This window comes from Chelonia mydas, chromosome 8, assembly GCF_015237465.2.
Source record: "Chelonia mydas isolate rCheMyd1 chromosome 8, rCheMyd1.pri.v2, whole genome shotgun sequence".
Classification (NCBI taxonomy): Eukaryota; Metazoa; Chordata; order Testudines; family Cheloniidae; genus Chelonia; species Chelonia mydas.
Genome location: NC_057854.1, coordinates 47,762,319 through 47,789,304, shown reverse-complemented (window position 1 = coordinate 47,789,304; position 26,986 = coordinate 47,762,319). Strand labels below are relative to the sequence as shown.

Genomic DNA, 26,986 nt, shown 5'->3' with positions numbered 1-26,986 from the left:
AGAGTGGTAACAGCTTATGAGAATTTCTTGCGTCCCCTGCTCTTGTTAGAGATGTTGAAATGGGCCTGTTCTTGCTTCTCTTGAAGTCAAAGGAAGCAAATCAGCATAAAATTAAACCATAAGTTATTCCTGCTGCTGTTTTAGACAAAAACGAACAAGCAATAAATAACAGCATAAAAGAAATTTATTAAGGTAACACTACTATTTATACAAGTTACTCATGCTAGAAAAGCATAAATGATACATGTAAACAATTGTTTACAGAATACTTGTTTTTCCTTGTAAAGGTGCAAATGATCATCAAATGTAAACACAAGAATGCCAACCTTTGAGGAGCTTGTTTTTTGTTAAAAAAAAAGTCTTGTTTAATGACCCATTTTTGTTAGCATAGTGTTATTTTTCTACATTCTCAAGCACATTAAAGTGCTAAGTTATAGGAATCAAACCATACTGAGATGTTAGCACCACTCTTAATATCAAGGATGTACATTCCTCTCACCCTTTCAAATCTCTAATTTAGTAGGTATGTCACAAAGTTACCTCGGTTGCATCATGACATTCTCTCATTCTGGAACTTAACAATACAGCAGACTTGTCTTGTTTGCTCAAACTGGATGGCAGAGTGCCCCAACGCTTTTTGCACTCACTAAAACATACCCCATTACTCACAATGCAATTGCACACCACCTCCTCCAGAAGTCTATTAAGCAGGCCTCATACCTTTTCCAGCTCTAAAGCCAACATAAGGAAGTGCATAAAAATTCACTAAGGGGAGGTACCATCTGATCCTTATCCTAACATTCCCCAGTATGAATTATAAAGAAACAGCAGAGACACGGGTAGGGAGCTAAGCTGATTCTGACTAGAGCATTTTTCAGCAGAAGCTATTTCAAGTCTGCAATAGGGGCAAGTGCCAGGAAATTGCAATGATATCTTTCTAGATTGTCCAAAAATAACAAGTGGTTCCCATGTGAGCAGACACAAGAATTGATAATGGCAATAAGTGCTCTCACAAGGTTCACATACAGGAAAGACATAGATCCTGAACCTTTGTACCACACACTGGGAAAAATGCATAATTTTGGAGTCTAGCTATTTTTCACCTTTCAACCCCAACCTCCTTCTTGAGCATCAATAATTCAGCCAAGAGATGGGAGTTCCAGTCCTGCTTCTCATTTCCCAAAAAACTGACCAGACACTCAGGGCACTAATCTTCACAGCTCCTGTGCTCTGAGAGGCCCAAGTGGTGTGGCACAGCAGCATCCAGAAGTCTCACAGGATGTAGCCCTGCCCCAACCATCAGCCTGTCAGAACCCAATCTCAAAAAATTAAAAGAGATGGAATCTTTCACGGAGAGTGATACAAAGAAAATACATGATACAAATTAAATGAAAAAATAAATATATTCTGCACTAAGAAAAGCTTCTGTGCAAAGGTGGCACCCTTCTGGTCAAGAACTCTTTTTTTTTTTTTTTTTAAATGAAGCTTTCTGTAAATAAGGCAAAAGCATTATTTTCAGTATCACATTCCTCTTTCATCCACTGCATGGATGCCACTTCCACTGCTGGAGGAGGAGAGGCCCTCCTCTTTGCCAGACTCCTGGCACAGCTTGCAGTCCCAGGTCATTGTTTATGCTAGAGTAACTTTTACAGTTCAGTTTATTCAAAAACTGAGAGACTGTTTAGAAAAAAATAAGGACATAAGCAAAGCTTCTAGTTGTAGTCGGTGGTTCCCTGGAGTCTGACAAGTTGGTCTCCCATTGGGCGTGCGCTCAGAAAAGTCATTTTATTTATAATTCCATAGAAAGAGGCACCAGCAAAGAATTAAGGTGGATCTATATTTTACTAGAGCCGCATTGGAGCTCCAGAGTCAGTAAGTCTCTTCAGTTTGTATAGGATAGAGAACAAAGGGCTTTTTCTCCATTAGATGCTTACCATATATGGGATTCACAATGTGTCATTTTGATAACGCCTACACCGCCTCCCAGCCGACGATAGTTCATTCCGCCGTACAACCTGCAAAGAAAAGTTGTCATTGGTCATAGTGCTTAGGCTCTTAATGCACGCTCTTCTCTGGTAAAAGCATGAAACAGCCTCCGTAGGCAGCATGTATAGTTCAGCATAACTGTTGGTCTCCATTTAAGGTGATGACTGTGATTAAGCTGTCTGATGAGAAAGGCAGGGGTCCCCAATCTATACAAACACACATCTAAAGTAAACAGCCATATTTGCTCATATATGTATCTCCCTTGATGCGGACAACAAATTGTTTTGCTTCGAGTCTTCCAGCAACAGAAAACTGCACTGAATTTCCTTTCTGCTCCTGTGTAGTTACAGGAACAGAGGGCAGCAACTCTATGGGCTGCATTAGGCCCTCTGGCTATGCTTTGGGCAACCCTGGAGCAAGGGGTAAATCTTCTACATGGTGCATAGCTAATTTCAGACTCGTATCTGCTTTATACTACACACAGCTGAACAGACCAATGTATTATGCATTTCAAACATCATTTGTTCTCTCCACGCTATGATACTGAAACAATATCCAGATTTCACATGGAAATCTGATGCCTATCAGCTCCCATTTCCTACTTCAGCTGCATATTCCTCTATGTGCTGAAGCAGTTACAGTCTGCTGGAAGAAATAGGACAGTTGAGTTCTTTCAGTAACTCTCACCAATGCCACCCATTAACCCCAGATTGCATATCAAGGATTTCCCAGCAGTGCTCCTCACATAGGAAAAACTTCACACAGCAAGAAGTCCCACAGCCAATAAAGAGAGGGAAGATGATAGTAGACACCACCAGCTTTATTCAATTCAGTGCTGGTAACAAACAAGCTAGTATCCTCAATAGCTACCTGTGTTAGCTACAAAAACATGCTTTGGCTAGCTGTCCATATTATATGTCCTACCACTTCTGCCAGGGAAAGTGGCTGTCACCATCCAGTTAAAAGGCAGAATTAAGTTACTCCTGGGGGAATTGTGCACCGCTGCGCAGGCAAAGAATTCGTGTCCCCCGCAGATTTCTTTGCTTCCTTACAAAAAAAGGACTTCCTGAAGGGGAAGCAAAGGGAAACCGCAAGAGTGGTCACGCGCCCCACCCCAGCAATGTGGGCGCATCGTTTTGGGCATCTGGAGCAGATGGCAGAGAGGTAAATCACTGCATGGAAGGCGGGGCTGGGGATGCCTGGGCCGGTGGCTCCTACCCTCAGCTGCTAGTGCCAGCTGGGCTGGGGTGGACGGGACTTGCTCTTCCCCTGAAAGGAGCGGCCTGGGCCAGTTCAGACCCACCCCCAGGAACCTCCCCCGGCTGCAGGAAGCTCCACACACACAGCCCCCAATCTCTCCTCAGCAATGGGGGGGAAGGGTCACTGTACAGGGAACTCCTCCGCTGTCTGCCCCAATCCCTGTGCATCTGGACTCCTGCATACCCAGACCCCCCCCACAGCTCAACCCCCAGCCTGCTGAGCCTCACTTCCTGCAGTCAGACCCCCGCCTCTGAACCGCAACCCCCTTCACCCAGATCACCCCCTGCAGTGACCCTCCCTCCCTCACTCCAACCCCCACCCTGAAAAGGCCCCTGCACCCAGACCCCCACCCCACCAGCATCTGGACTCCCCTGCTAAGCCCCATCCCCCCCTTACCCAGATTCCCCTGTTGAGCCCCAACCACCTTCATCTCGATCTTCCTGCAGAGTCCCATTGCACCTAGAACCCTGCAACGAGCCCCTGTGCATCCAGAATCACCCCCGCACCCAGACCCGCCACTGAGCCACCCATACCCAGATTGCCCCACACAGAACCTTCTCATCCCACACCTGGATCCCGCCAGGCTGAACCTGCCTGCCCACACCTGGTGTGCCTGGTGTGGAGGGGCAGGGCCCTGGAGCATTTCTGTGGCAGGCCTGGCCCTTGCGCCGTGTCACGGTTGGGTGCAGCCTCTCCTCTCCATCAAGTCTGTGTCCCAGAGAGATGGGGTTGGGGGGACGGACGGAGGGTGATCTCCCACCTCCGTGCAGCCAGTGGCCTGTGCTCTCCATTGGAATGCTGGAGCCTCCACATTTATTTATTGAAAAAATTTGTAGAATTTTGCAGAATTTTAAAATGCATGCAGAATATTTTTTGGCACAGAATTTTTAATTTTTGGCACAGATTTCCCTCAGAAGTATTAAGTATATACTGCTCCGCACTGGGCTGGCTTTCTGAGCTGTACAGAGGCATCACCACACAAGAGTGCTTAACTGAGAGAAGTGCCTCCTACGCTACATAGGAAAATCTCAGCATGAAAGGGTTAATATACTAGTTCAGGCCAGCTCAGTAGGACAAGGACATTAATTTGTTCCTATTCCCTGCACCCTGACAGATTTCTAAAATATCAAATCCCTTTCAAGGATATAAATAAGAGTCTGAAACTCAACACTGATTAGATTAATGCACAAACTGTTGTTTTCAAGTGCAGTTATCGTCAGAAAAGTGATTCTGGAAAAACAGCCTGTTTCTATTCAGTACATATTTCCCACCAGTGGTTTCATATCAGACCTGGTTAGTTTACAAGTCAAAACAAGATTTTTCTAACTGCTTGCCTGCAGATTTAACAGAACTCCATTGACTCAAACTGCTCCGCTTCATACAATATATCCCCATCTAGAGAGATTCTGGAATCAGAGCACAGCACTGTGAAGCCTCGATAGCCCCAAAGGAGCATACTGAATTCTGTTCTGCTTTCTGTATCTTTAAGCTACCACAGCTAAGGTAGATGTTTATTTTTGTTGGTAAACTGAGCAGACATGGCTCAATGCATGTGTACGTACACACACAGATCTCCAGATTAGCCTACAAAAAATGTGCCAAAGCACAGCACTTGAGATTAGGAGGTCTAGGTTCTAATACAGTGTGTGCCAATGGCTCACCATGTAACTGACTAAGTCACTCGCCTTCTCTGGATCTCAGTTTCCCCAGCTGTATGATGGCAAATCAACACTTCCCTACTTCCTAATGGTATTGTGAAGCTTAATTCACTAAAGTGGGCAAAGGTCTTTGGGGTTCTTAAGTTCAAGGCACTGTAGTAGAATCATGTCTATTATATTCAAAATGAAGATGGTAGAGGGGACTTAAAGCACAGCTACTCCAGTTTTGAAAAAGGAAGCTGCAGGCCCTCGCCACAGGGAGCTATTTCAAAAATGGCTGTTACTCCTCTGGTCAGATGCATGGAGGAGCAATGGGCAAGACACATATTGGAACACAGCAGCACTACAGACCATTCAGATATGGATTGTTTTGGTGAAAGCCCAACACTTATGTAGAGGTTTGCTACCTCTCTTTAGGAAATGGCTGCGTAGGGAGACTTCACTGCTACTGATACAGTCTGTCAGCACTAAAGTGACAGCATTATGAGTGGTAAATGTCCCCATTTCCTTTCTGTTCTGAAACAGATTCCAAGCGCATATGGGTGGCAGAGAAACACAGTTTCTCCACCTCTCAGTTATTCAGAAAGTGATTCTCTCTCTGGAAATGGGAGGTTAGTCATGTGACACACTGGATCACATTGCCTGCTCCCTTTGTTGGTTTCTCTTTTAAACAAACAAGCCAAGTCACACAAAGGGTTACAGTGGCCACCTCCATCAACCCAACTTCCAGTAAGATGAGGCACAACACATCTCCACTCTGCTGGGAAGACTAGTCATAGGCATAATTTAAGCAGGTGTGCCTAAGGTTTGCAATTTCACTGCTTCATGAATTTAAAGGTTACCTCCATGTGTTAGCATCAGGATCAAACACTTCAATGGTCTTCAAGTACGTTGTGCCATCAAAGCCTCCCACTGCCATTAGCTGTCCATTCACTACTGCAAGGCCAACCTGGAAAACAACCGCCACAGACATTATTCATGCTTCATTGCAGGTCCTGAAGGCTTGTCTCACAAGAAAAACACTTCAATAAAAAGCCATTCATTAATCAGCAGAGTCAAGCCTTGGGAAGATGTCAGTACACAGCACACGTTCCTGGAGGCAGTAGGGGTACAGAAGGGACAATTGTATTTTAGTATTTCTATTAAAATACAGATTCATAAAACCTAGCATAAAATGGTATTCAACTAGAACATTTCAGTACAGATTCCCCTAAAACACATGGCTACTTCCCTGGGATGCTGAGTAGAGGTAACCGAAAAAAAAAAAAAGATTAGAGCTTTCCCACTGTGTCAGAGAAGACAAAAAAATGTGTTTTGCTGTTTGTGCATTGGCAACTGTGTTGGACTCTCATTAGCAGTACATTGGTTTTACAAGTGATTTAAATGTCATTGCTCTCAAGACTGGTTCAGCTCATCAGATAGCACAAATGATACACTCAAGTTCATGCCCCAGGGACTGGGAGAGTAAAAACAGCAAGGGTTAGAATGAATAAGACCTTCATCACACAATAAGCAATCGGAGTTGTACTACACTGATCCCAGAGTGAACAGTAAGATCCTCCAGCCCCAGGCTCTGAGGACCTCATTGTGATGCTGGCAGGCCAGATGCCAGTTCTTGCCCAGGCTGCAGGCATTAGCTAAGAACTGACAACCTCGTAGCTGGAGACCAGAGCAGGTCACCTGTATGTTAGTTTTGCTCAAAATAGGTATTATTCTTATAAGAATGTATGTAGTGTTTAGATTCTATGAAATGCTTGTAAGTTGCTGCATGCATTAATCACACTTACAATGTCTGTACTCCATGCTATTAGAAAATATGTACATTTTGCTTTATAACTTTGAAAATGTTTGCTCTGAATTTATGAACTTAGCTATGGGAATCGTTCTCCCCGTCCATCCAGAAGGACTACCAAAATCAGAAAGGCCATCAAGGATCATTGCAATATGAAGGATTGGTTAATGGCTCTATCATCCCTGGAAAATGCTATATGCAAGAAAGCTCATCCTGTGGCCTTGAAAGCTGAATGAAGGAAATAAAACAAAGCCATGGGAAAATTTTCCAATGTTTTGGCTATTTGAACTCTGAAGGGCCAGAGACTCTAAACTGAAGCCAGGGGCTGCCTCCTGGGTCTGCCCCCAAAGACACTTAAGTGGTGGTCTGTCAATTCAATCACTCTTTGGATTTAGATGGTAACTCATTTGAGTGTATATGTTTGCTTGCTTTAACCTGTAAATAACTCTCTTCTTCCTTTTTCATAATTAATAAACCTTTAGATAGTTTATTACAGGAATGGCTACAGGCATTGTCTTTGGTGTAAGATCTAGGGTAATTGATTTGAGGTAAGTGACTGGTTTCTTGGGACTGGAAGCAACCTGAATGTGGTGTGATTTTTGGTGTAAGTGACCATTTATCACTAAGTCCAGTTTGTCTGGGTGGCAAGATAGACTGGAGAGCTATCATGTTCATTTGCTAATTCCTCCAAAGTGCACAATAGGACAGGGCCTGTGTGTTTAATGGCATGTTCTTTCCTCTAATGGCTTCTGATGTTATTGGGAGGGCGGGGGGGGAGGTTATCACTGTTTACTGAAGTAGCACACTCAAGAATTCCCTGCTTCAGAATTAAGTGCTCGTGACTCAGTGCCAGTAGTCAAAACTCCTATGGAAAAAAGCGGCCTAAAAACAATTCCCCCTTCTCGGTTGTATTAAAAAGTTGTCATCATCACCCATTCACCCCTTGCAGCACAGGAAGCTGCTATTGCTACACCTAGTACTTCCTTCTGGGCTATGTGCTTTGCCTTTTTAAAAACATTTCCCTCTTAGAAGAGGGTACGATGCAGGAAAAGTGAAAGAAGCAAGAAAAGAGCAAAGCCCTCCCTATGCTCCAGCTAAGTAGCTACACACAGCACAAGCTGGCAAATGAAGCAGAACTCACGCCGCTCCGCCGTGATGTCATGGCCACCACAGGAGACCACTGGTTGGTTCTGGGGTTGTATCTCTCGGCACTGCTGAGCTCTGTGGTATCATCTCGGCCTCCCACAGCATAGATCATGTCCTGGTATACCGCACAGCCCAGGTGCTTCCGTCTAGTCCCCATGGGAGCTATTGTGTGCCAGCGGTTCTCTTGGGGATTGTAGCGCTCCACTGTGGAGAAAGTCATATTACAAATCTTTGGACACCATCTAATGCCCTTCTATTAGTGGCTCTGTGCTTGTAGCCATAACATGGATCAGACTGTGAAGAGACAACATTTCCTCCCCACACCAGAAACACATTGTGTCAGTTTGTCACCGTCCACACTGCTTCTCCCTGCTTTCTCTAGAAGACTTGCTATTCCTCCTCCTCTCCCCAACCCCAGTCTAACAAAGACAGGAATGCCAGATGTTCAGTCATTTAATGCACCTCAGCTGAAGAATGAAATTCTGGTGAAGCTACAACTGGTCTGTACTGCCATCTACACTTGTGACAGAGTGACCTCCAGTAAGTATGCTGTTGCCCAAGCTAGCAAAGACCAGAGATATCACAGAGATGATGTACTGGCTCTTTGTAGGCAAGTGCTAAGAAAATGCACAAAGTAACTGCCTATTGCAACTTCCTAGTAAGAAGCAGACACACAAACATATAACCAGCTAGCAGTGGTTTAGGAGGATGGGGACAGTACTAATGTATAGCAAAATCAACTTCAGGTGAGGAACCTACTCAGACAACTGACCACACAAATATTTACCAGCTTTCTGGGGAAGGATTATGGGTAAAAGAACAGGACCACGGAAGATACTGGTTGCAGTGCAGTAGGGAGAAGTGACATACCTGTATTGAGAGGTGACGTCCCATCGGAGCCTCCCACAGCATAGAGAAAGCCCCCTAACACAGCCACTGCCACTCCCAAGCGCCTGGTGCTCATGGAAGCCACCCGAGTCCATTTGTTTTCTTTTGGATCATACCTGCCACAAGAAAAAGCAGAGACCAGTTGAGCTTCCAAGTATACACATCAGGCCCTATTTCCCTTGGGAGCTGCAGCAAGCAACCAAAGGAATCTGTGGGGAGCAGTATTTCTGACAGTTCCACAATCAGGTGGGGTAATACTAACACGTCTGTTCTGGTTTTAGCCTCTAAAAGAGGTTCAGCATATACACATCATGGCAGCTAGGCAGACAGTTGCTGTTTGCTGGAATTCAGTTAAACTAAAAACATCCACCTTCAAATACAATCACTAACAAACCCACTCAGCATTTGTTGCCTTCTTTCAAACTCACATGCACCAACTGCATCTTCTTATAAGATCTTTCCTTCTCCTTCCCTCCCGCTTCCTTATTTTTAATACCTTTCCACAATGTTGAGACAAGAGACACCATCCTGGCCACCAACAGCATAGAGGTATCCCCCGAGAACTGCCACTCCAACACTGGTCCTGCAGGTGCTGGTGGGAGCCACATCACTGCTCCACTGATTAGTCTTCGGGTCGTATCTAAAAAGTGTGTCAAATAATTCAAGTCTGCACTGCTTATCTACGGAAATCTCTGACTCCCCTGTGGCTTGTGATTAGTGGTACAGTGGAGCTTGCTTATCCTGAATTCAGAGGAAAACTATGAAGAAAAAGGATGAAAGTCCTGAATTGTTCCAATACACTATGCAGTAAAACCTCATCTTAGCATGAAGTCATTCTTGGAAAAGTTACTGACTTCACTAAAAGCTGGTTCCACTCTATTTTACTTTAAATCACTGAAGGTTTCAAAGGCCCAAATCTGACCTCCATTCCTCCTCCCTTGTACGTATTTCCAATGTCCACATAATTCTCTATTCACCAACCCAGAAAAGAATGTCTGGATAGTTTTCCCCACCTTACAAGTACATATATGCCTGCAGTCTCACCTTCATGAGCAACACTAATAAAACAAGCCAGTGGGAATGTATATGTAAGGAAGTTAGCAAAAGCCATGCCCATCATAAACTACAGCCAGGCCCACTCTTACACTTCATTTCCCTACTCCTTCACATGCCAAAGGCTATGCCTCAGAGAGCTCAGAGCAGAGGTCAGACTAAGATTACCATTAAGTTAGGGATATAAGGCTACATCCTGGTATGTCTGATGTCTCAGTTTAGTATAAAATTGATACAGATGTCAAAAAAGCTAGTAACAAGGGTGGATAAAAATAAATGATTCATCAAAAAAAATCGGATTTTTTAATTTAAATTGGCTTTTTTGATAAAACGCTTTTTGAGGAAAAAACCTATCTAAAGATAGTTTAATTAAGATATCTTTGAGCTATAATGTATCTCATCATGGAACAGGGATTATAAATTCTAAATTCTACAATATATTCATGTAATATTTAAGAAAAGTTTTGTGAATGAGTTCCAATAGTTCATGGATTAGGGAATATTTTAATGAAGTTCCTCTACCTGTGGGTAAGACAGGCATGCATGCATGCAAAATGCAAACAGTGCAACAAAGAAATGCAAGGCCTGGTTGCCTGAATGAAACAACATCATGAGAAGTGTTCCTTCTCAGGAGGAAGCTGCGTTGAAGATGATGAAAGGAACATGTCTGAACATGCAGGATCTTCAAGTTGGTAAACTTTTTTATTTCATACTTCTTTCTTAAGGACTGCCCATCTTCCTTCTGGACTATTCTTGAATTCTCATGTTTGAGCAAAAAATATAGTTGTTACTCTATGGTACTATCATTTTAGATGCAGTTGTGATCAGAAATAAATAGCTGAAATCGGCAGATCTTCCTTTTACAAATTCACCTTTAAAGTAGTACTGAGTGACAGTCAATTCAATGAGTAATACTAAATGAGCAGTATGGTAATAATAATGAAATAACTGCATTGACTTATTTTGTTTAGGAGAATCCATCCTCAACATACAGGATTCTGAAGACTATCCACCTTCAAGATCACCATCATTTTCTATAGTTTCAGAGTTATCTGCCAATGATAGTGTTTCAGTCACATCATGTATGTCACATAGCCACAGTACATCACCTGTAGCAAAAAAGAAAAGAAAAATCTCCATCATCCAGAAACAACCATAGATAAGTATGTGATAAGAACCAGCAGACTACAAAAAGAGATGATTGATGGAAAAACTGCCCAGTTTGTTTATGCAACAAACTCTCCTTTCCGTATGATTGAGAACCCACACTTCATTAACATGGTTCAGTCATTAAGACCAGGATACAGTCCACCCAACAGAGCAGATGTCGCAGGCAAATTGCTGGATAAAGTGTATGAAAAAGAAATTGAGCAGTGTGCAAAAGGTCTAGAGGGTGAAATTGTTAACCTTTGAGTCTTGATGGGTGGAGCAGTGTCCACAATGATCCTGTTGCATGTACTTGTGTGACAACAGCAGGAGGGAATGTCTTCCTTACAGAACCAATTGATACATCAGGAAATGCACACACAGCAGAATACTTACAAGAAGTAGCAGTAAAAGCTATAAGAATCCGTGAAGAAAATTTCAAATGTCTAGTACGCAGCTTGGTTACAGACAATGCTGCAAATGTATCCAAGATTAGAAGAAATTATTTAGAAGAGTCCCAAGCTAATAACATACGGTTGCAGTGCTCATTTGATGCACCTCCAGTGTTCCAGAAATAAAGGCTAATGTTGTTGAAATTGCAAAATACTTCCGTAACAACCACGTTGCAGCAGCAGCTCTGAAAAAAGTGAGAGGAACCAAGCTAACTCTCCCACAAAAAGTGCGATGGAACTCAGTAGTGGACTGTTTTGACCTCTATATCAAGAGCTGGCCTAATCTGATGACAGTTTGTGAACAAAATTGTGAACAAGTAGATGGCACTGTCACAGCCAAAGTTCTCATCATTGGGCTTAAGAGAAATGTTGAACACATGCTGAGTACCCTGAAATCTATTTCCGTAGCCTTGAACAAAATGCTGGGAAATAGCTGTTTTATTGCTGACACTGTTGAAATTTGGAAGGAACTGAGTGAGATCTTAAAAAGAGAAATATGCAATGACAGAGTTAAATTACAAGCATTAAAAAAAAAACAAATGGGACAAGCACTATCTCTACCTCATTTTCTTGCAAATATTCTCAGTAGTTGGTACCAGGGTCAAACCTTAACTGCTGAAGAAGAGGAGTTGGCTGTGACATGACATCCAGCAATCATCCCTCCATAATGCCAACGATAATAAACTTCAGAGCTCAGGGTGAACCATTCAAGAAATAGGTTTGCTGATGATGTTTTAAAGAAAGTCACACCAGTGAACTGGTGGAAGTCACTTAAGCACTTGGATTCAGAGACTGTTGAAGTGATAATCTCACTTTTAACAGCAGTAGCTTCTTCTGCCGGTGTAGAAAGAATATTTTCTTCCTTTGGACTAATTCATTCCAAATTGAGAAATCGTTTGGGACTTGAAAAAGCAGGAAAGCTTGTTTCTCTTTTCCAGATTATGAACTAACAGGAAAATGAAGGTGAGGATGACCGAGTTAGGTGCAGAAGCCAATATTTTAAGTTTCTCATGTTGACCTGGCTGACATAGTCGATTTAATTTTGTTTTTTTAAATATTTCATTTATCTATTTTAGTTAAAAACAATTTTAACAAAAACAAACCTGATTTTAAAAAACTTGAATATTTAACTAAATTCAAAAATTCATATGCTTGTTTTGTTAAAATATTATATGTTTGCTGTTGAAGAAAAAAATCCAGAATGCATAACATTGTTGTTTTAGTTAAATAAAACAATTTAAATGTCTGTCTGGTGATGTTCTCCTCCTAATACAGCCTGGCAAGAAAATCCTCCAAATATTAACAATTAACCTGTTGAATTGGAGATATTTATGAAGTCATTGGGAGGTGAACTATCTGCTTCAATTACCTTTGGTAAATGAAATAACCAAACAATCATTCATTTTCTGATATAACTGTAAAACTAATCTGAAAATTTTTCAAAATAAATCACTTAAAAATGTATATTGTGTACCTTCTAAAAATGAAACCTACATCTGTCTCTGAGTCGTGAAGAATATGTATTAAGGTTATAACAACCAACAAGAACGCACTTTTATGTAGAAATCCATGATTAAATCGAGTCTTCCTGACTAGTGATTTAAATCAAATCCACCCTGCTTGTAACCACTGCCACATATTAGCTTATGTACTGAAGCAGGAAATGTAGATAGTATAGATGTAGTATTTCAGCCGTTCAGCATATAAGCAACACAGACAGCAAAATGGACGCCTTTACCACATGGCACCATGTTTTGATGTCTCTGCTGGAGACCTACCTTTCTACACTGTTAAGGTAAGAAGAACCATCATGGCCTCCCACGGCATATAGGAGGTCATCCAGAACACTGACTCCAACTCCACAGCGCCTTTTGCTCATGGAAGCCACCATCCGCCACTCATTGGTTTGAGGGTCATAGCGCTCCACGCTAGAAATTGCATCCCCACTACACCAGCCTCCCACTGCGGGAATCAACACAAGAAACAGTGTCAGGGTAGTACATCAAACTCACACACTGTGCACTGTCTACAACAAATAATCTATCTACATCTTCTGCCCACAGATGCTTCTTACACACTATCCCAAGAAGACAGTTTATCAGAATTATTCACTCAGAGGACTGTGAATAAGAAAACAGGATGGAATTTTCAAAAGTGCCTACGTGAGTTTAGGAGCACAAGTCCCATTGAAAGTCAAGTGTTTCAGCATTTATTATTATGAGTGCTACCACAGTGCCTGGGAGCGCTAATCATAGACCAGAAACCCATTTTGCAAGACAAAGGCCTTGTCTACACTCCAGGGAAAATTCGATCTAAACTACACAATTTGAGTTACGTGAATAGCGTAACTCAAATCGATATAGCTTAGATCTACTTACCGCAGGGTCCACATTATGCAATGTCGATGGGAGACGCTCGCCCATCGACTCCCCCTAGTCTTCTCAATCTGGTGGAGTACAGGAGTCGACAGGAGAGCAATCTGCGGTTAATTTAGCGGGTCTTCACTAGACCCGCTAAATCAACCGCTGATGTATCGATCACCGCACATCGATCCCTCAGTAAGTGCAGACAAGCCCAAAGACAATGCAAGACAAGAAGAAAGTGTAGGTTAACTCAAACTGTGGGATGGGTAACACAAAATGTCACTTCTGAAGGTCTGATAGTTAGGGTTGGCCATACGGATTAACTTTGAAACAAAGAGCATTTAAACTTGGATCTCACAGCCAAAGTTGTAGGCACTATACGCACCTGCAAAGAGCACTTCTCCACAGCGGATAGGTTTGCGTGGTCGAGTTCTTGGTCCCTGCATCAGCGGCCGTTCTTGGGGCAACAGCAGGTAGTTCTTAGCTTCATCCACCAGGTCCCTGTGCAAGAGAAAACTTTTATTCTAAATGTCTGGGTGACAGTGGCATTTTTCAGGAAGTACTATTTGGGACGTGCCATCCCTAAAAATAGCAGCCAACACCAATCATGTTCCAGTTATTGCCATACTAAACAGAACATGCATGACTTTATGTACAATATATATATGACCTCTCTTAGGTATTCAAAAGACATCTATTGCTTTGCTAACCAAAGGCCTAATCCAAAGCCCATTGAAGTCAATGGGAAGATTGCTATTCATCTCAATGAACGTTGGAACATGCCCTCGTTGGAAATATTAGATTGGCACTAACATTTGATCAGTGTCAACATTAGATATTACTACGAATGGTACATGCGAAATACTATGGTTAACACAAAGACCCTACTATTTTAACCATGCCCAAAATAAGTAATTAAAAAAACAATGTGCTGTAAGATAAAACTTGAGAAGCAATTATTTTGTTTAGGATCAAAATATCGGTGGTTAAAACCTCACACACAATACCAATAGATGGATGAGGTATCCAGATGATAAAAATTTCATCATTCAGCTTTAAGTAGATCACCCACCCTCTTACCCACTTATCTATCACCCTGCAAATAATTCTAACACTCCAAATCCTTGAGCAACTTCAATCGGCTTTTTTACTTTATTTTAAATAACCTGCCACAAAAAAGCTTCCACCTTCTCCACACAAAAACTGAACTCCTTCAGCACCAAAGTATTATACATGCCCAAAGACCAGGAAGGGAAAAATTTAGTCCTACACGAGTGACAATTTTCTGTATATAAAAACACCAGAGCTTCAAAGTCTGATATCTCGTGAGCCTAAAGCATTAGAAAGGGGAGCTTTACGCCTCTGTAAAGGGGAGCTGCAGCTTCCCCATAGTCCTAGCATTCTCTTCTAGTTCCAGGCGGGTTGGTATAGTCAGGAGTTCCGAAACTGTGGGCTAGGGCCAAAAGGTGGGCCAGGACACAGTCTCGGGTGGTCTGCCAGCACAACTGCATTCTCCAGCCAATCTCTTAGTAAATATTTAACTTCATGTGACTCATGTAATCTAAGTAATAGCTATATAAATGTAATGTTTTGAGCTGTGTATGTTGGACAAAACATAGAAAAAACTATTTGTTTATTTTAAAAACAAGCTGCAATATGTCAAGTTTAATTTTTGTGAGTACAATGGTGCATTTCACTGCAAGGTAACCTAGTAACGTACGCACAGTCCGCCATTTACAACTGTAAAAAACGTCAAGCAGTATTTCAATTTGACAAGGATAGATTTATTTTTTAGAAAAAGAGAAGAATGCTCTGATGGAGAAGATACTGAAAATCCCAGACTATTTACAGCTAAACAAAATGAGCCAGCCAAAAAAATAAAGGAAGTAGTAAGAAAATATGACGACACATATTTGACGTTTGGATTTTCCATTACCAGGTCAGATAAATACCTGTTGCCTCAGTGTGTTATAATATAATTGTCATTTTATGTTTTTATTTACAATATTTTATTCTTTTCTAGTTCGTAGAAAGCAAGGTTGGGTCTTTACTGACACAGCACAGAAATTCAGATTTTACACTAAAAAAATTGAAAACACAATATAGTGTTCAAAATTGGACAACTATTTTGTTTTAAAATCAAAAATAACATTTTTTAAACAATTTTGTTAACATTGTGTGGCTTATTGTTCAGTTTTATACATTGTATATTTACACATTGCATTTCCCCTTTCTGAATAAAAAAATGTGGAGAGCAAAATTTGGCAAAGTGTAGTGTAGTTTTACTAAAGCTGTTTGGTTTCAAAGATTTTGAAGCATTTCTTTGAGTGCATATTGCTCGGGATTTCTATCATTGTTTACATTAAAATGAAAAGGAAACATGCACATTGTGTATAGTGTTATAGTTTATACGTATGTAATAATTAATATTTATAATTTTCCCCAAGAAGTATTAATAGTGGGTCGCAGTGCCTATTGCAACTGGACGGGTGGACTTCAGGGAAAAAAAGGTTGGGAACCCCTGGCTACCCTGGCCATAAAAGTCATGACATTTTCAGACACAGAAAAGCTATTTTAGGTTGTTTAGAATATGGCTTCCTCTGAGCAGTGCTCAGTGGGATTCATGGTAACTAAGGCACCTGGCTTTACAGCCAAAGTGATAGGAAAAACAGGCCATCTTGTGAAGGGTGATTTATCAGAAAGGTAAATTGCCTACCCAAAGCTTTCTCTCCCACCAAAATATTGATTAAAATAGCTCCTTTGAGGGTACACTGCAACTTCTACACAAATAAATACATACTTGCAATGCAGTGCTTTCTTCTATCTCCCCTCTGCCCAATCCCAGAAAAGGAAACTGGTAAGTATCACTTTAGTTTTACCACTGACAAATCACAATATTCTTGGACAGCAAACACAGATAAGGCATGAAGTGAAATTCATAGAACTGCACTGTTCAGTTTCACTCTTTCCAGCGGGAGTTACCTGCATTCTTCATCACTTTTAATGAGTGGATCTGAGCCGACTGTACCCACCAGGAACTTGGGACTGAGTAGTGGCAGACGGACATGTTGCAGCACCTATGAGACAAAACAGAACACAATTAAAGGCAACGCACTTGTCACCTTACAGATGGAAGGAGCAGTCAAATAGAGAGCAACATTAGCTAATTTGCTTCCACATGCTTTGTGATCCAATTAAGTTATAATGCAGTCACAAGGACAGAAAGATTAGCAATAGGGAGTGTACTAACAATCCCGGTAGTAATTCAGACCATGATACTCTGGCTCAATGCAACTTTTTGTCTATAAGACCTTTGCAATTTCAATAAGCCAGTGTCCTTATCCAGCAGGACAACATCAGATTTTAAAAGAGCTGATCCAATGAGACTGCTCATGAATGAAACCCAACAACCTGACTGAAAACCCTAAGAAGACTGCAGATGTCTATACATATTGTCCTAAGCACTTGTTTGGCTGACAGTTTTATTACCTATTTACCCTTTTAAGTGTACACTGCAGTGTACAGTAAATGAACTACATCAAACATGCCACAAACAGCTTACACTTTAAATGCACAAGCAGGTATAATAGAATACAGAATTAAACACAGATGAACATATGGTCCTACAAGGGACCAAAGAGTTGTTAGGGGTATAAACTAGAGCTGACAGGAGGATGACAATTCTGTTTCACAACAACTTTTGAAAGTTTTCATGAAATGCAATTGTGCTGAAATGTCCATTTTTGGAGCAAAAAGGGCAAAGCAGGGCAGTAAGAGTCTCTCTTTCTTTCTCATTATTTCTGACCAGAGAATCCTGGAACTCAGAAACCTTCCCCTCAAAAACTTTGTCAAAACAGATAATGCTGCCGCAAAATTTCAGCTTTGACAAAAGAATATATTTAATCAAGAATGTCCTGACCAGCTGTAGTACAAACCCTCAGACTTCAAGGTATAAATCAACTGCCTGGGGTTAAGAAGAAATTCCCTTAGGGGAAGGTTATTCCATAATTGCATTAGGGGTTCATTCACAATCCTCTGAAGCATCTGGTACTGGCCACTGTTGAAGACAGGATTGACTAGATGAACCCGGGGTCCGATCCAGTATAGCAAATCTTAATGTTTCTATCAGTAAGCATTTTTAAAGGGCCCGTTACTAACGTACCTGGGCACTGGACTTTTAGGCCTAGATGACTGGAAAATGTGAGTGTTCTAACACACCTGGAAAGTCAGGAGGGGAATTATTTCCACTACTTACACCAACAAAATCTCTCTCTCCTTGTACAAAGCAGATGCATGTGAACCACGCTCAAGGTTACCTGGGGTAGCTGGGGTCGCCTCTCCTGAATGCTGTACTTTACCCAGGCCATCACTGCATTGAACACCTGCTCCTCACTGCGAACATTCAACTCATCACTGGATATGATATCTATGAGCTGATTGGCTGGAAGAAGCATGAACTCCTCACTCTCCATCACCTGTTCAAAGAGATGATGATAAAGAAAAAGGTAAGGACACTGTTTCAAAGCACTCACTGCTTCTGGACTCTGCCTCAAAGTTAAAGGAGAAATCCTTCCCTTTAGATAGGATCCAATTGGTCCGATCCAGTAAGGTGCTGAGCACCTTCCAATTCTGTTGACATCAGTGGAAGTGGAGGATCCGCAGCGCTTCACAAAATTGGGCCCCAACAGTGCAGTTCAGATAACTTTTAGATGGCAATGAAAATGAATGGGGAAAATAAAAGTTCTGTAAAGTGGTAAGTCACAGAATGCACTAACCTATTTCAAAATTCGGGAATAGCAAAGCCCTTGTTTAAAGCCAGCCTCCTCATTTGCCATGTGGAATACATAAAACAGAAAGAAAAATGTTCTGCAGCTGATAAATATTTGAGAGGAAAGTGGCACCAAAATAAAGACATTTTATTTGTAATGTAATAACAAATCCAAATCAGAACCGAAGGCAAAAGAGTCTCAAAAACAAATTACCAGAGACATTGTAGATATGTAGGAAAAATCTTCCTGACGTTGATTTGTAGCAGAATGGAAAGTGTCTCAGGACAGCAGATGGACTCATATGATCCTACCTCTGTCTCTTTCACTCTCTCTAAATATATACACAGAGTGAGAGAGTGCAAATGCACTTAAGAGGGAATCAGAGCCTCTGAAAAACCCCAAGGACTGATCTCCTATGAAACATAAGCCACTGACAACTTGCAAACATGTTAATAAATTCTTCTGTACCCAAGATAAGAAGCAAGTTTCTCAGAAGACTTTAGCCACCATTAGAAGACCTAGGAGATTCTTCTCCTTCCTATGCTCAGACCAAATGATAGCACAGTGATAATGCACTACGCAGCCATACTGCAGACCGTCCTGGGTGGCTATGGACCTAAGACACACTGAATATCATGCTCAGGCACTCAGATACCAGGACAATGGGAGAGGTATAACAACCTAAATAAAACAGACCTATGGAAATGGCACAATTGCTGACAGCCAACCCATTTTCCGCACAAGTGTGCCCAGTTTCTACCATGGCACCTGAGAAAGAGGTTCAGCAACATGAAGTGCTTGAACGTTGGCATTCCACAGTAAGTAATGTGCATGCAAGAGCTCAGCTTCCTGGCTGCAAGATTTTAAGCATAATAAAAATAAATTCTCTTGGCAAAGATTTCCACTCTTCTAGCGATCATCTGCATGGTTCATTTAGTTACTTGAAGAACCAATTCAAAATATTGTGTGTGTATTAGAAAATATCCAAGATGCTCACAACAGCACATGTTGCTAAAAGGGTCATAGCAGGCAGCGAAGGTCACAGTTATCCGACTAGCTTCCCATGGTCATAGGAGAAGCTGAGATAAAGTTGGTCAACAAACTACCTCGCCCCTGCAGTCCCACCGCTGGGGAAGAAGGAAGAAACTGGGCTGCCAGCATATCTGTTGAGCCTGCCTTCAAACCCTACAAAGGGCAGCTTGTGCCTAAGGCTGGCCCTGACAGTTGCAAAGCATCAGTCTGGACGGTAGCAGAGCACTGCAGGGAGCAAAATCCTGTAACTCTCCAATTTATTTCATAATGGGAGGTCTCTTAAGACCCTGAAAATAACACTAGCGCTTCTGCCAACTGAGTTGCTATCTCCATGTGACTTGCTAGCATACATAATTTACCAATTGCATCATTTAAAAATGTCTAAACATCACCTTTGTCCCAATTTGCCAGATAATTATCTGGCTAAAATTAATAGACTATTTGACTGCTTCCTTCCTGAAAACTTATAGCCCTACACAAGATCTTCAATGGGCTACACTACTGTTTTCATGCTGATTGTAATCAGGAGTATTTATCTTACAGTATTGACTGTGATCATTTGATTTATATACCAGACAATATGGTTCGTCATCACAGAACAAATGTCTGAAAATAGAATATATGGCAAGAGCTTCGCCTACTGACACAAAGGCATGAGCTGTCCATCCTACAATCGATTCCCCCCCGCTCCCTTTGCACAGATGTCAGAAACAGAACATGGACCCACAGTATGCCAACATTTTTATGGCTGCCTTAGAACAACGCTTCCTCAGCTCTCATCCCCTAATGCCCCTACTCTACTTGCACTATATAGATGACATCTTCATCATCTGGACCCATGGAAAAGAAGCCCTTGAGGAATTCCACCATGATTTCAACTATTTCCATCCCACCATCAACCTCAGCCTGGTCCAGTCCACACAAGAGATCCACTTCCTGGACACTACAGTGCTAATAAACGATGGTCACATAAACACCACCCTATACCGGAAACCTACTGACCGCTATTCCTACCTACATGCCTCCAGCTTTCACCCTGACCACACCACATGATCCATTGTCTACAGCCAAGTTCTGCAATACAACCGCATTTGCTCCAACCCCTCAGACAGAGACAAACACCTACAAGATCTCTAGCATTCTTACAACTACAATACCCACCTGCGGAAGTGAAGAAACAGATTGATAGAGCAAGAAGAGTTCCCAGAAGTCACCTACTACAGGACAGGCCTAACAAAGAAAATAACAGAACGCCACTAGCCGTCACCTTCAACCCCCAACTAAAACCCCTCCAATGCATTATTAAGGATCTACAACCTATCCTGAAGGATGACCCAACACTCTCACAAATCTTGGGAGACAGGCCAGTCCTTGCCTACAGACAGCCCCCCAACCTGAAGCAAATACTCACCAGCAACCACATACCACATAACAGAACCACTAACCCAGGAACCTATCCTTGCAACAAAGCCCGTTTCCAACTGTGCCCACATATCTATTCAGGGGACACCATCACAGGGCCTAATAACATCAGCCACACTATCAGAGGCTCGTTCATCTGCACATCTACCAATGTGATACATGCCATCATGTGCCAGCAATGCCCCTCTGCCATGTACATTGGTCAAACTGGACAGTCTCTACGTAAAAGAATAAATGGATACAAATCAGATGTCAAGAATTCTAACATTCATAAACCAGTCGGAGAACACTTCAATCTCTCTGGTCACGCGATTACAAACATGAAAGTTGTGATATTACAACAGAAAAACTTCAAAACCAGACTCCAGCGAGAGACTGTTGAATTGGAATTCATTTGCAAATTGGATACAATTAACTTAGGCTTGAATAGAGACTGGGAGTGGCTAAGTCATTATGCAAGGTAACCTATTTCCCCTTGTTTTTGCTTATGCTCAAATAAATTGGTTAGTCTCTAAGGTGCCACAAGTACTACTTTTCTTTTAACAAAAAAATTATGCAGGAACAAACCTTCACAGACTAAAGTTGTTAATAAATTTATTTCACATTATATGCATGAGATTCACAAGGGCAGATTAAACTGAGAGGAATGGAAAACTTGGAGGAATACTTTACTAAGGAATTAATGATGTATTGCAGCAACATACATAAAAATAAACAGAACCAGAAGGTTAGCACAGTAGAGTATATGGACTAATTCAAAGACTGTGCGCAAAGTAACTGACTGGCTTTGCCCAGTTGCCTAGTGCCTAATTGAACTGCAAACATTGCCAGGCAGGAGATTCCATCTTTTGTTTCATTCTGTCAGGTTGACAGAAGTATGTACACGCAATCCCTGTGGAGGAAGGAATGCCTTGCATTACTTATTAGTCTCCATTTTGGCTTATTAAATAGCCAGGTAACTGGGTTCCACACAGGATTCTGATCTATTCTTCAGGTGGAAAGAAGATGGCTGCAAGGATGGTGGCCTCAATAAGATGGGGAAAGAGAGGATGAAAAAATAGGGAATTCTTTAGGGCTCTGATAAGGACATGGATATAGAGGCATAAAAACAATAGCATCTGCCCTTCCAAGTTTATATGAACTGTTTGAGTAAAGAAAAAAATACTGTCGTAATCACAGCAGCAGCTTTCTAACAGCCACACTTCAGTTTAGTAATTTATACACTAATATATTTGATGGGGAAGGCTTCCCCGCCCCAGCCAAAGCTTTTGTGCGGCACGTAATCTGATGTGGGTATGGAGAAAGAAGACTATGAAGACTGGGAGCTGGCTGTAGTGGGAACATAAAGAAGAAAGGTCCCAATCATAAGGAGTTCATAACACTTTCAGATTCCAGCTGCATGTATCAATGCTTGAATATTTCAATACAAAAATACTGGATTGTAAAAAGTTATTTGGAGGCTTGTAGTCATGCCCTACTCACGTAACAGTGGAAAGAACACAGCTCTAACAACTGAAAACAGCGAGCATTGAAAATAAACAACTGGCTGATTACTGTCCCTCCCCAAGAAAACAGCAGAATTAACGCAGTACAGAGAAAATGTGGAGTGGAATTGCCAGCTGGAAGCTTGGTCCTGAAAAATTCACTCACCTATGGCAAATCAAGTTCTATGGAATTTAGATTCATTTTTTAAAAAAACTCAGTTTCTAGCCCTTATGTCTGAGAAGCCTTCCAAATACATCTGAGCATTAATTGATGCAGTGTGTCTTCAGTTAACTATGGAGCAGTCTTCAATGTATGTGAAGACAGTCAAGCTCAAATCTGTCTGCCCCTGCTTATAACTTACTAAGTGGCACCAGACTGAAATGAACACAACTCTGGATAATTTCACACAGGCTCTTCAGAAAACCCTGTGGGTCACAACCAATCTGTCAATTACACACTGCTGCAGTTTGGGAAAGCTATAAGTAGAAGGGAAGGCATAGAAGTTATTCACAAGGAAAGGGGATCCAAAAATTGGTAGTGGGGAAATAGGTAGAGTAAGAGTAACTCCTTTCAAGCCTCCTGGCTGCTGTGAGGGGTAAAGTGGTGCAGGTTCTGGAGGAAGTAGGAGAGATATAATGCTCCTTCTCCCACCAGGGAGTATAACTTCAAGTTCAGAAAAACCTTCTTTCCAGAGCCTGACACAAAATATATAGCCCCTACACCACCAAGCAGTGACCAGGAAAAGCATCCTGATAGAAAACACAGCCCTATTACTCCCAAAAGAGAATGTGAGGTGGGGCTATGCTTCTCACCAGAGCTCTGCCCACAGGATTCCTTGGTGGGACTCCATCCTCTTCTATCATATCTATTTCTGGCAAGTATGACTAGTCCTTCACTGAGCTGATGTCTGGTAAGTCTTTCAAATCTGCTAGAAATAACTGAGAAGTAAAAAACCTGGCTTTGGTTTAAAACGGTAGCCTCTGCAGATACACATGTGAATTACTTTCAAACTGTTGCTGAATGACAGATGTGAAACACAGTTTCTGATTAGGGAAGGGAGTTGAGGGCTCCTCTGAGGCCTCTGCAATTTTCTCCACACCTTCCCCAGTTCTCTCCAATCCCTTTATTAAAGCTCTATATTTAGTTTCTGAAGTGTGTGTGTGTGTGTGTGTGTGTGTGTGTGTGTGTTTTAAACTGTGCAGCACCTCAAACACTTCTGAAAAGAGAGTGGAATGTCACAAACTATTGTTCAGGAACACAGTGTCAGATGCATTCCATACACACTGCCACTTACCAATTAGCTTTCAGCATTCACTGTTTATAATATGTGCAGTATTCACATCAGAACATTAAGTTGAGAAATAACTAGTATATGATACAGAAGTTATCATGCATCTTAGTACTAGTGCTACAGGTACATCCTCTCCCTCTTACTAAGCTAGTCAATACTAACCAGGAACAAGAGACATTGCAGGTAGAAGGGCAGGATCTGTAAGGAGGCACTAAACAAGAAATGCCCAGAACCCACACCCTGCAGCTTACCTCCTGAAAGTTATGTTGTGTGAACTTGTCGGCTATCCTCAGCAGCTCACGGCAGGAGTGAGTGTCAGCAAAAGCCCGTATACCCAGGCAGTTGGAAGGGTCCAATTGTCTTTTTAGGAACTCACAGCAGGCTTCCTGGATCTCAGCCAGCTGGAGTAGACAAGCAGCTGGCAGTAAGGTCTGGACGTTGCCCTCTTCCACTGTGATCTGGGAAGTGTATGCAAAGTCAATCAGTAGCTCCATGGCCCTTTCATCAATGTCTCGAATCACCACCTCTGTCTGCCGACTTTCTGCCAGTTCCCCAGTGAACATGGCTCGGAAATAAGGACTGCAGGCTGAAAGTATCACCCGGTGGGCATAGATCTTTTTGGCACCCACGACTAGTACCACATCACACAACTCCCGGTGCTTCCGCAGAAGATTGATAACCTCCAAGGTTTGTCGAGGGTGCTTGTCTGAGATGTAGGGCATGCGAGCAGGTTGTGGTACCCCCTCTGGCAGTTTGTTGGGATCTCCAAGGGTGCAACGGCTTGTCACATCCATTCCGGTCTCTCCTGGTCGAGTACTGGTACACCTGCAAAGGAGCAAGCCATGAAACAGGATTATCATTGACTCATCTCTCACCAAATGCCATTGGTGGCTCTGTGTCCATCACTGTCTGGTCTGAGCTGGACATAGAAATAGCACCACTTCCAGCTTCCTTGGCCACCTAGGGAAACAAGCACTTCTGATCAAATAGCTACAGAAAAAAAATTAGTCTAAATCAAAGCATCCCAGTGAGTTAACAAAAGCCAGTTTGCAATAGGCTCACATTTACATCTATTTTATAGACTTTTCTGTACTCATCACTGTAGTATCTGAGCATGTCTTACACATTTAATTGAACCTCATAATAGCCCTGTGAGGTAGGAATGTAATATCCCCATTTTACAGGCAGTGAATTAAGGAATATGAGAGTGACTTGTCCAAAGTCACACAAGAAATCTGACACAGAGCTGGAACTAAATCCCAGACCTCCAGAGTCCCAGTCAAACTCCTTAATACAAGACCAACCTTCTTCTCTTCTTCAGGCTTCCTCTATGTATATTTTTAGATCATCATTCACCGTGGTATTTGAGCACATGACATCCCTGTAGACTTTCATAAAGTAAGATGGTTGGCTACTATCTTGGTTATGTCCCTGCTTCCTGGTGCATCCACTAATTTATTTGTTCTCTGATTTTTGTACCTGGACTCTTCAGACACAATACACACCCTGGTGTTTCAGGTGGGTTCCAAGAAGTTGTTAATTTCTCCAAGGAATGGCATACTAAGGACTGCAATTAGTGTGATTGGATCCTAAACAGTCAAAACATTTTCAACAATACTTTAAAAAAAAATCAACTCTCTTTCCCCAAAAGGAAGAAAATAAAGTCAAGATGGAAACCTTAGAAATTAGAAGCCATTCAGCAAGATATATAAACAATAACATTTTTTACAGAGATTGGGGGAGGGGCGGGGGGCTGCCGCAGTATTTCACCAACGTCACTGTCATTAGCTAAGGTGTAAAAAGTTTTCAGCCACTGCTGCAATTATTTAGTTCTTTGTTGTCCTCCACTAGGTTTTTAGGCCACAACTACCTTTCCCATACGCCCTCTTGCCCCTGGACGGGTATCAACCACAGGGTATCTTAAGAGTTGAGAGCCACTGCTTTATACTATCACCACCAGCCACACAAGCCCTCCAAAAAAGGGGTAGGAACTGCACTGTACCCCACCCGCACTGGCTATAAATAGGGAGAACACAGTTGCAAAAAAGCCCAACGTAATTCTGTGGTGTATTAATGTGTGTTGTATGTCAGACTTGGGCAGTAATTGTCCTGCTCTGCGTGGCAGTGGTGAGGTGTCAGCTGGAGTACTATCTCCAGTTCTGGGCACCACACTGTATGGTACATTTTGCTGCATGCTTGAAGGAAGAATTAAAAATAGATCACATCTTTTTCTCTCATTATGATCTCAAGTGCACTTTCTAACCACAAGGAAATCGTGCTATTCATGACATTTCAAATAATTCAGTTGCATCTTAGACTGTTTTCCCACCAGCATAGAGCAGCTACATGAGAGATTTTACAGCGGCTCAGCTGCATTGGTACAGCTACACCGCTGTAAGGTCTCTAGTGTAGACACAACGTTAGTTGATTTTGAGAGCCGGGAAGAGAACCAGGCAAAAACTATGAGTGTCCGCTAGAAGAGGGTCTCCACAGCGGGGTGCGCAAGACCATTCCTGGGGGTGCGTGGCAGGAGGAGTGCCGCCGGCATGGCGGCAGCAGCACTCCCAGACCTTTGATTCTTCGGCGGCACACCGGCTCTCCCGGCTCCATCTTCGGCGGCACACCGGCTCTCCCGGCTCCATCTTCGGCGGCACACCGGCTCTCCCGGCTCCATCTTCGGCGGCACACCGGCTCTCCCGGCTCCATCTTCGGCGGCACACCGGCGGCAGCTCTTTTTTTTTTGGCATCCCTAGAGCTGGCCCTGGGGGTGCGCGATCCACAAAGTTTGGAGACCACTGCTCTAGAACAGTGATTTTCAAACTTTTTTTTCTGGTGATCCAGTTGAAGAAAATTGTTGATGCCCACAACCCAACAGAGCTGGGGATGAGGGGTTTGGGGTGTGGGAGGGGGCTCAGGGCTGGGACAGAGCGTTGGGGTGTGGGGGTGAGGGCTGTGGCTGGGAAGGAGGGGTTCAGGGTGCGGGAGGGGGCTCTGGGCTGGGGTGCAGAAGGGGGTCAGGGATCTGGGCTGGGGGTGCAGGGTCTGGGGTGCAGGAAGGGGCTCCAGGTTTGCGGGGTGGGGGGCGTCAGGGCTGGGGAAGGGTATTGGGGCACGGGCTTACCTCCGGCGCTCCCAGTCAGCAGCGCAGCCGGGGTGCAAAGGCAGGCTTCCCGCCTGTCCTGGCGCTGCAGACCGTGCTGCGCCCCAGAAGCGGCCAGCAGGTCTGGCTCCTAGGCAGAGGCA

The 26,986-nt window shown here is 42.7% G+C and overlaps 1 protein-coding gene across 3 annotated transcripts in view; it reads right to left on the bottom strand.

The window, feature by feature from the left end:
• Nucleotides 1-353: 353 nt before the first annotated feature.
• KLHL20 (kelch like family member 20) overlaps nucleotides 354-26,986 on the bottom strand; it is a 38,107-nt gene continuing 11,474 nt past the window's right edge. For all 3 annotated transcript variants that reach the window (XM_037906921.2, XM_037906920.2, XM_043521558.1), the window contains 10 exons: nucleotides 23,995-24,568; nucleotides 18,061-18,219; nucleotides 16,727-16,821; nucleotides 14,130-14,245; nucleotides 13,160-13,343; nucleotides 9,227-9,370; nucleotides 8,713-8,846; nucleotides 7,838-8,046; nucleotides 5,747-5,853; nucleotides 354-2,015 (listed from right to left, as the gene is read on the bottom strand). In XM_037906921.2, coding sequence (XP_037762849.1) covers nucleotides 1,931-2,015; nucleotides 5,747-5,853; nucleotides 7,838-8,046; nucleotides 8,713-8,846; nucleotides 9,227-9,370; nucleotides 13,160-13,343; nucleotides 14,130-14,245; nucleotides 16,727-16,821; nucleotides 18,061-18,219; nucleotides 23,995-24,568 — 1,807 coding nt within the window. In that variant the 3' untranslated portion in view covers nucleotides 354-1,930. The remainder of the gene's footprint in view (nucleotides 2,016-5,746; nucleotides 5,854-7,837; nucleotides 8,047-8,712; nucleotides 8,847-9,226; nucleotides 9,371-13,159; nucleotides 13,344-14,129; nucleotides 14,246-16,726; nucleotides 16,822-18,060; nucleotides 18,220-23,994; nucleotides 24,569-26,986) is intronic.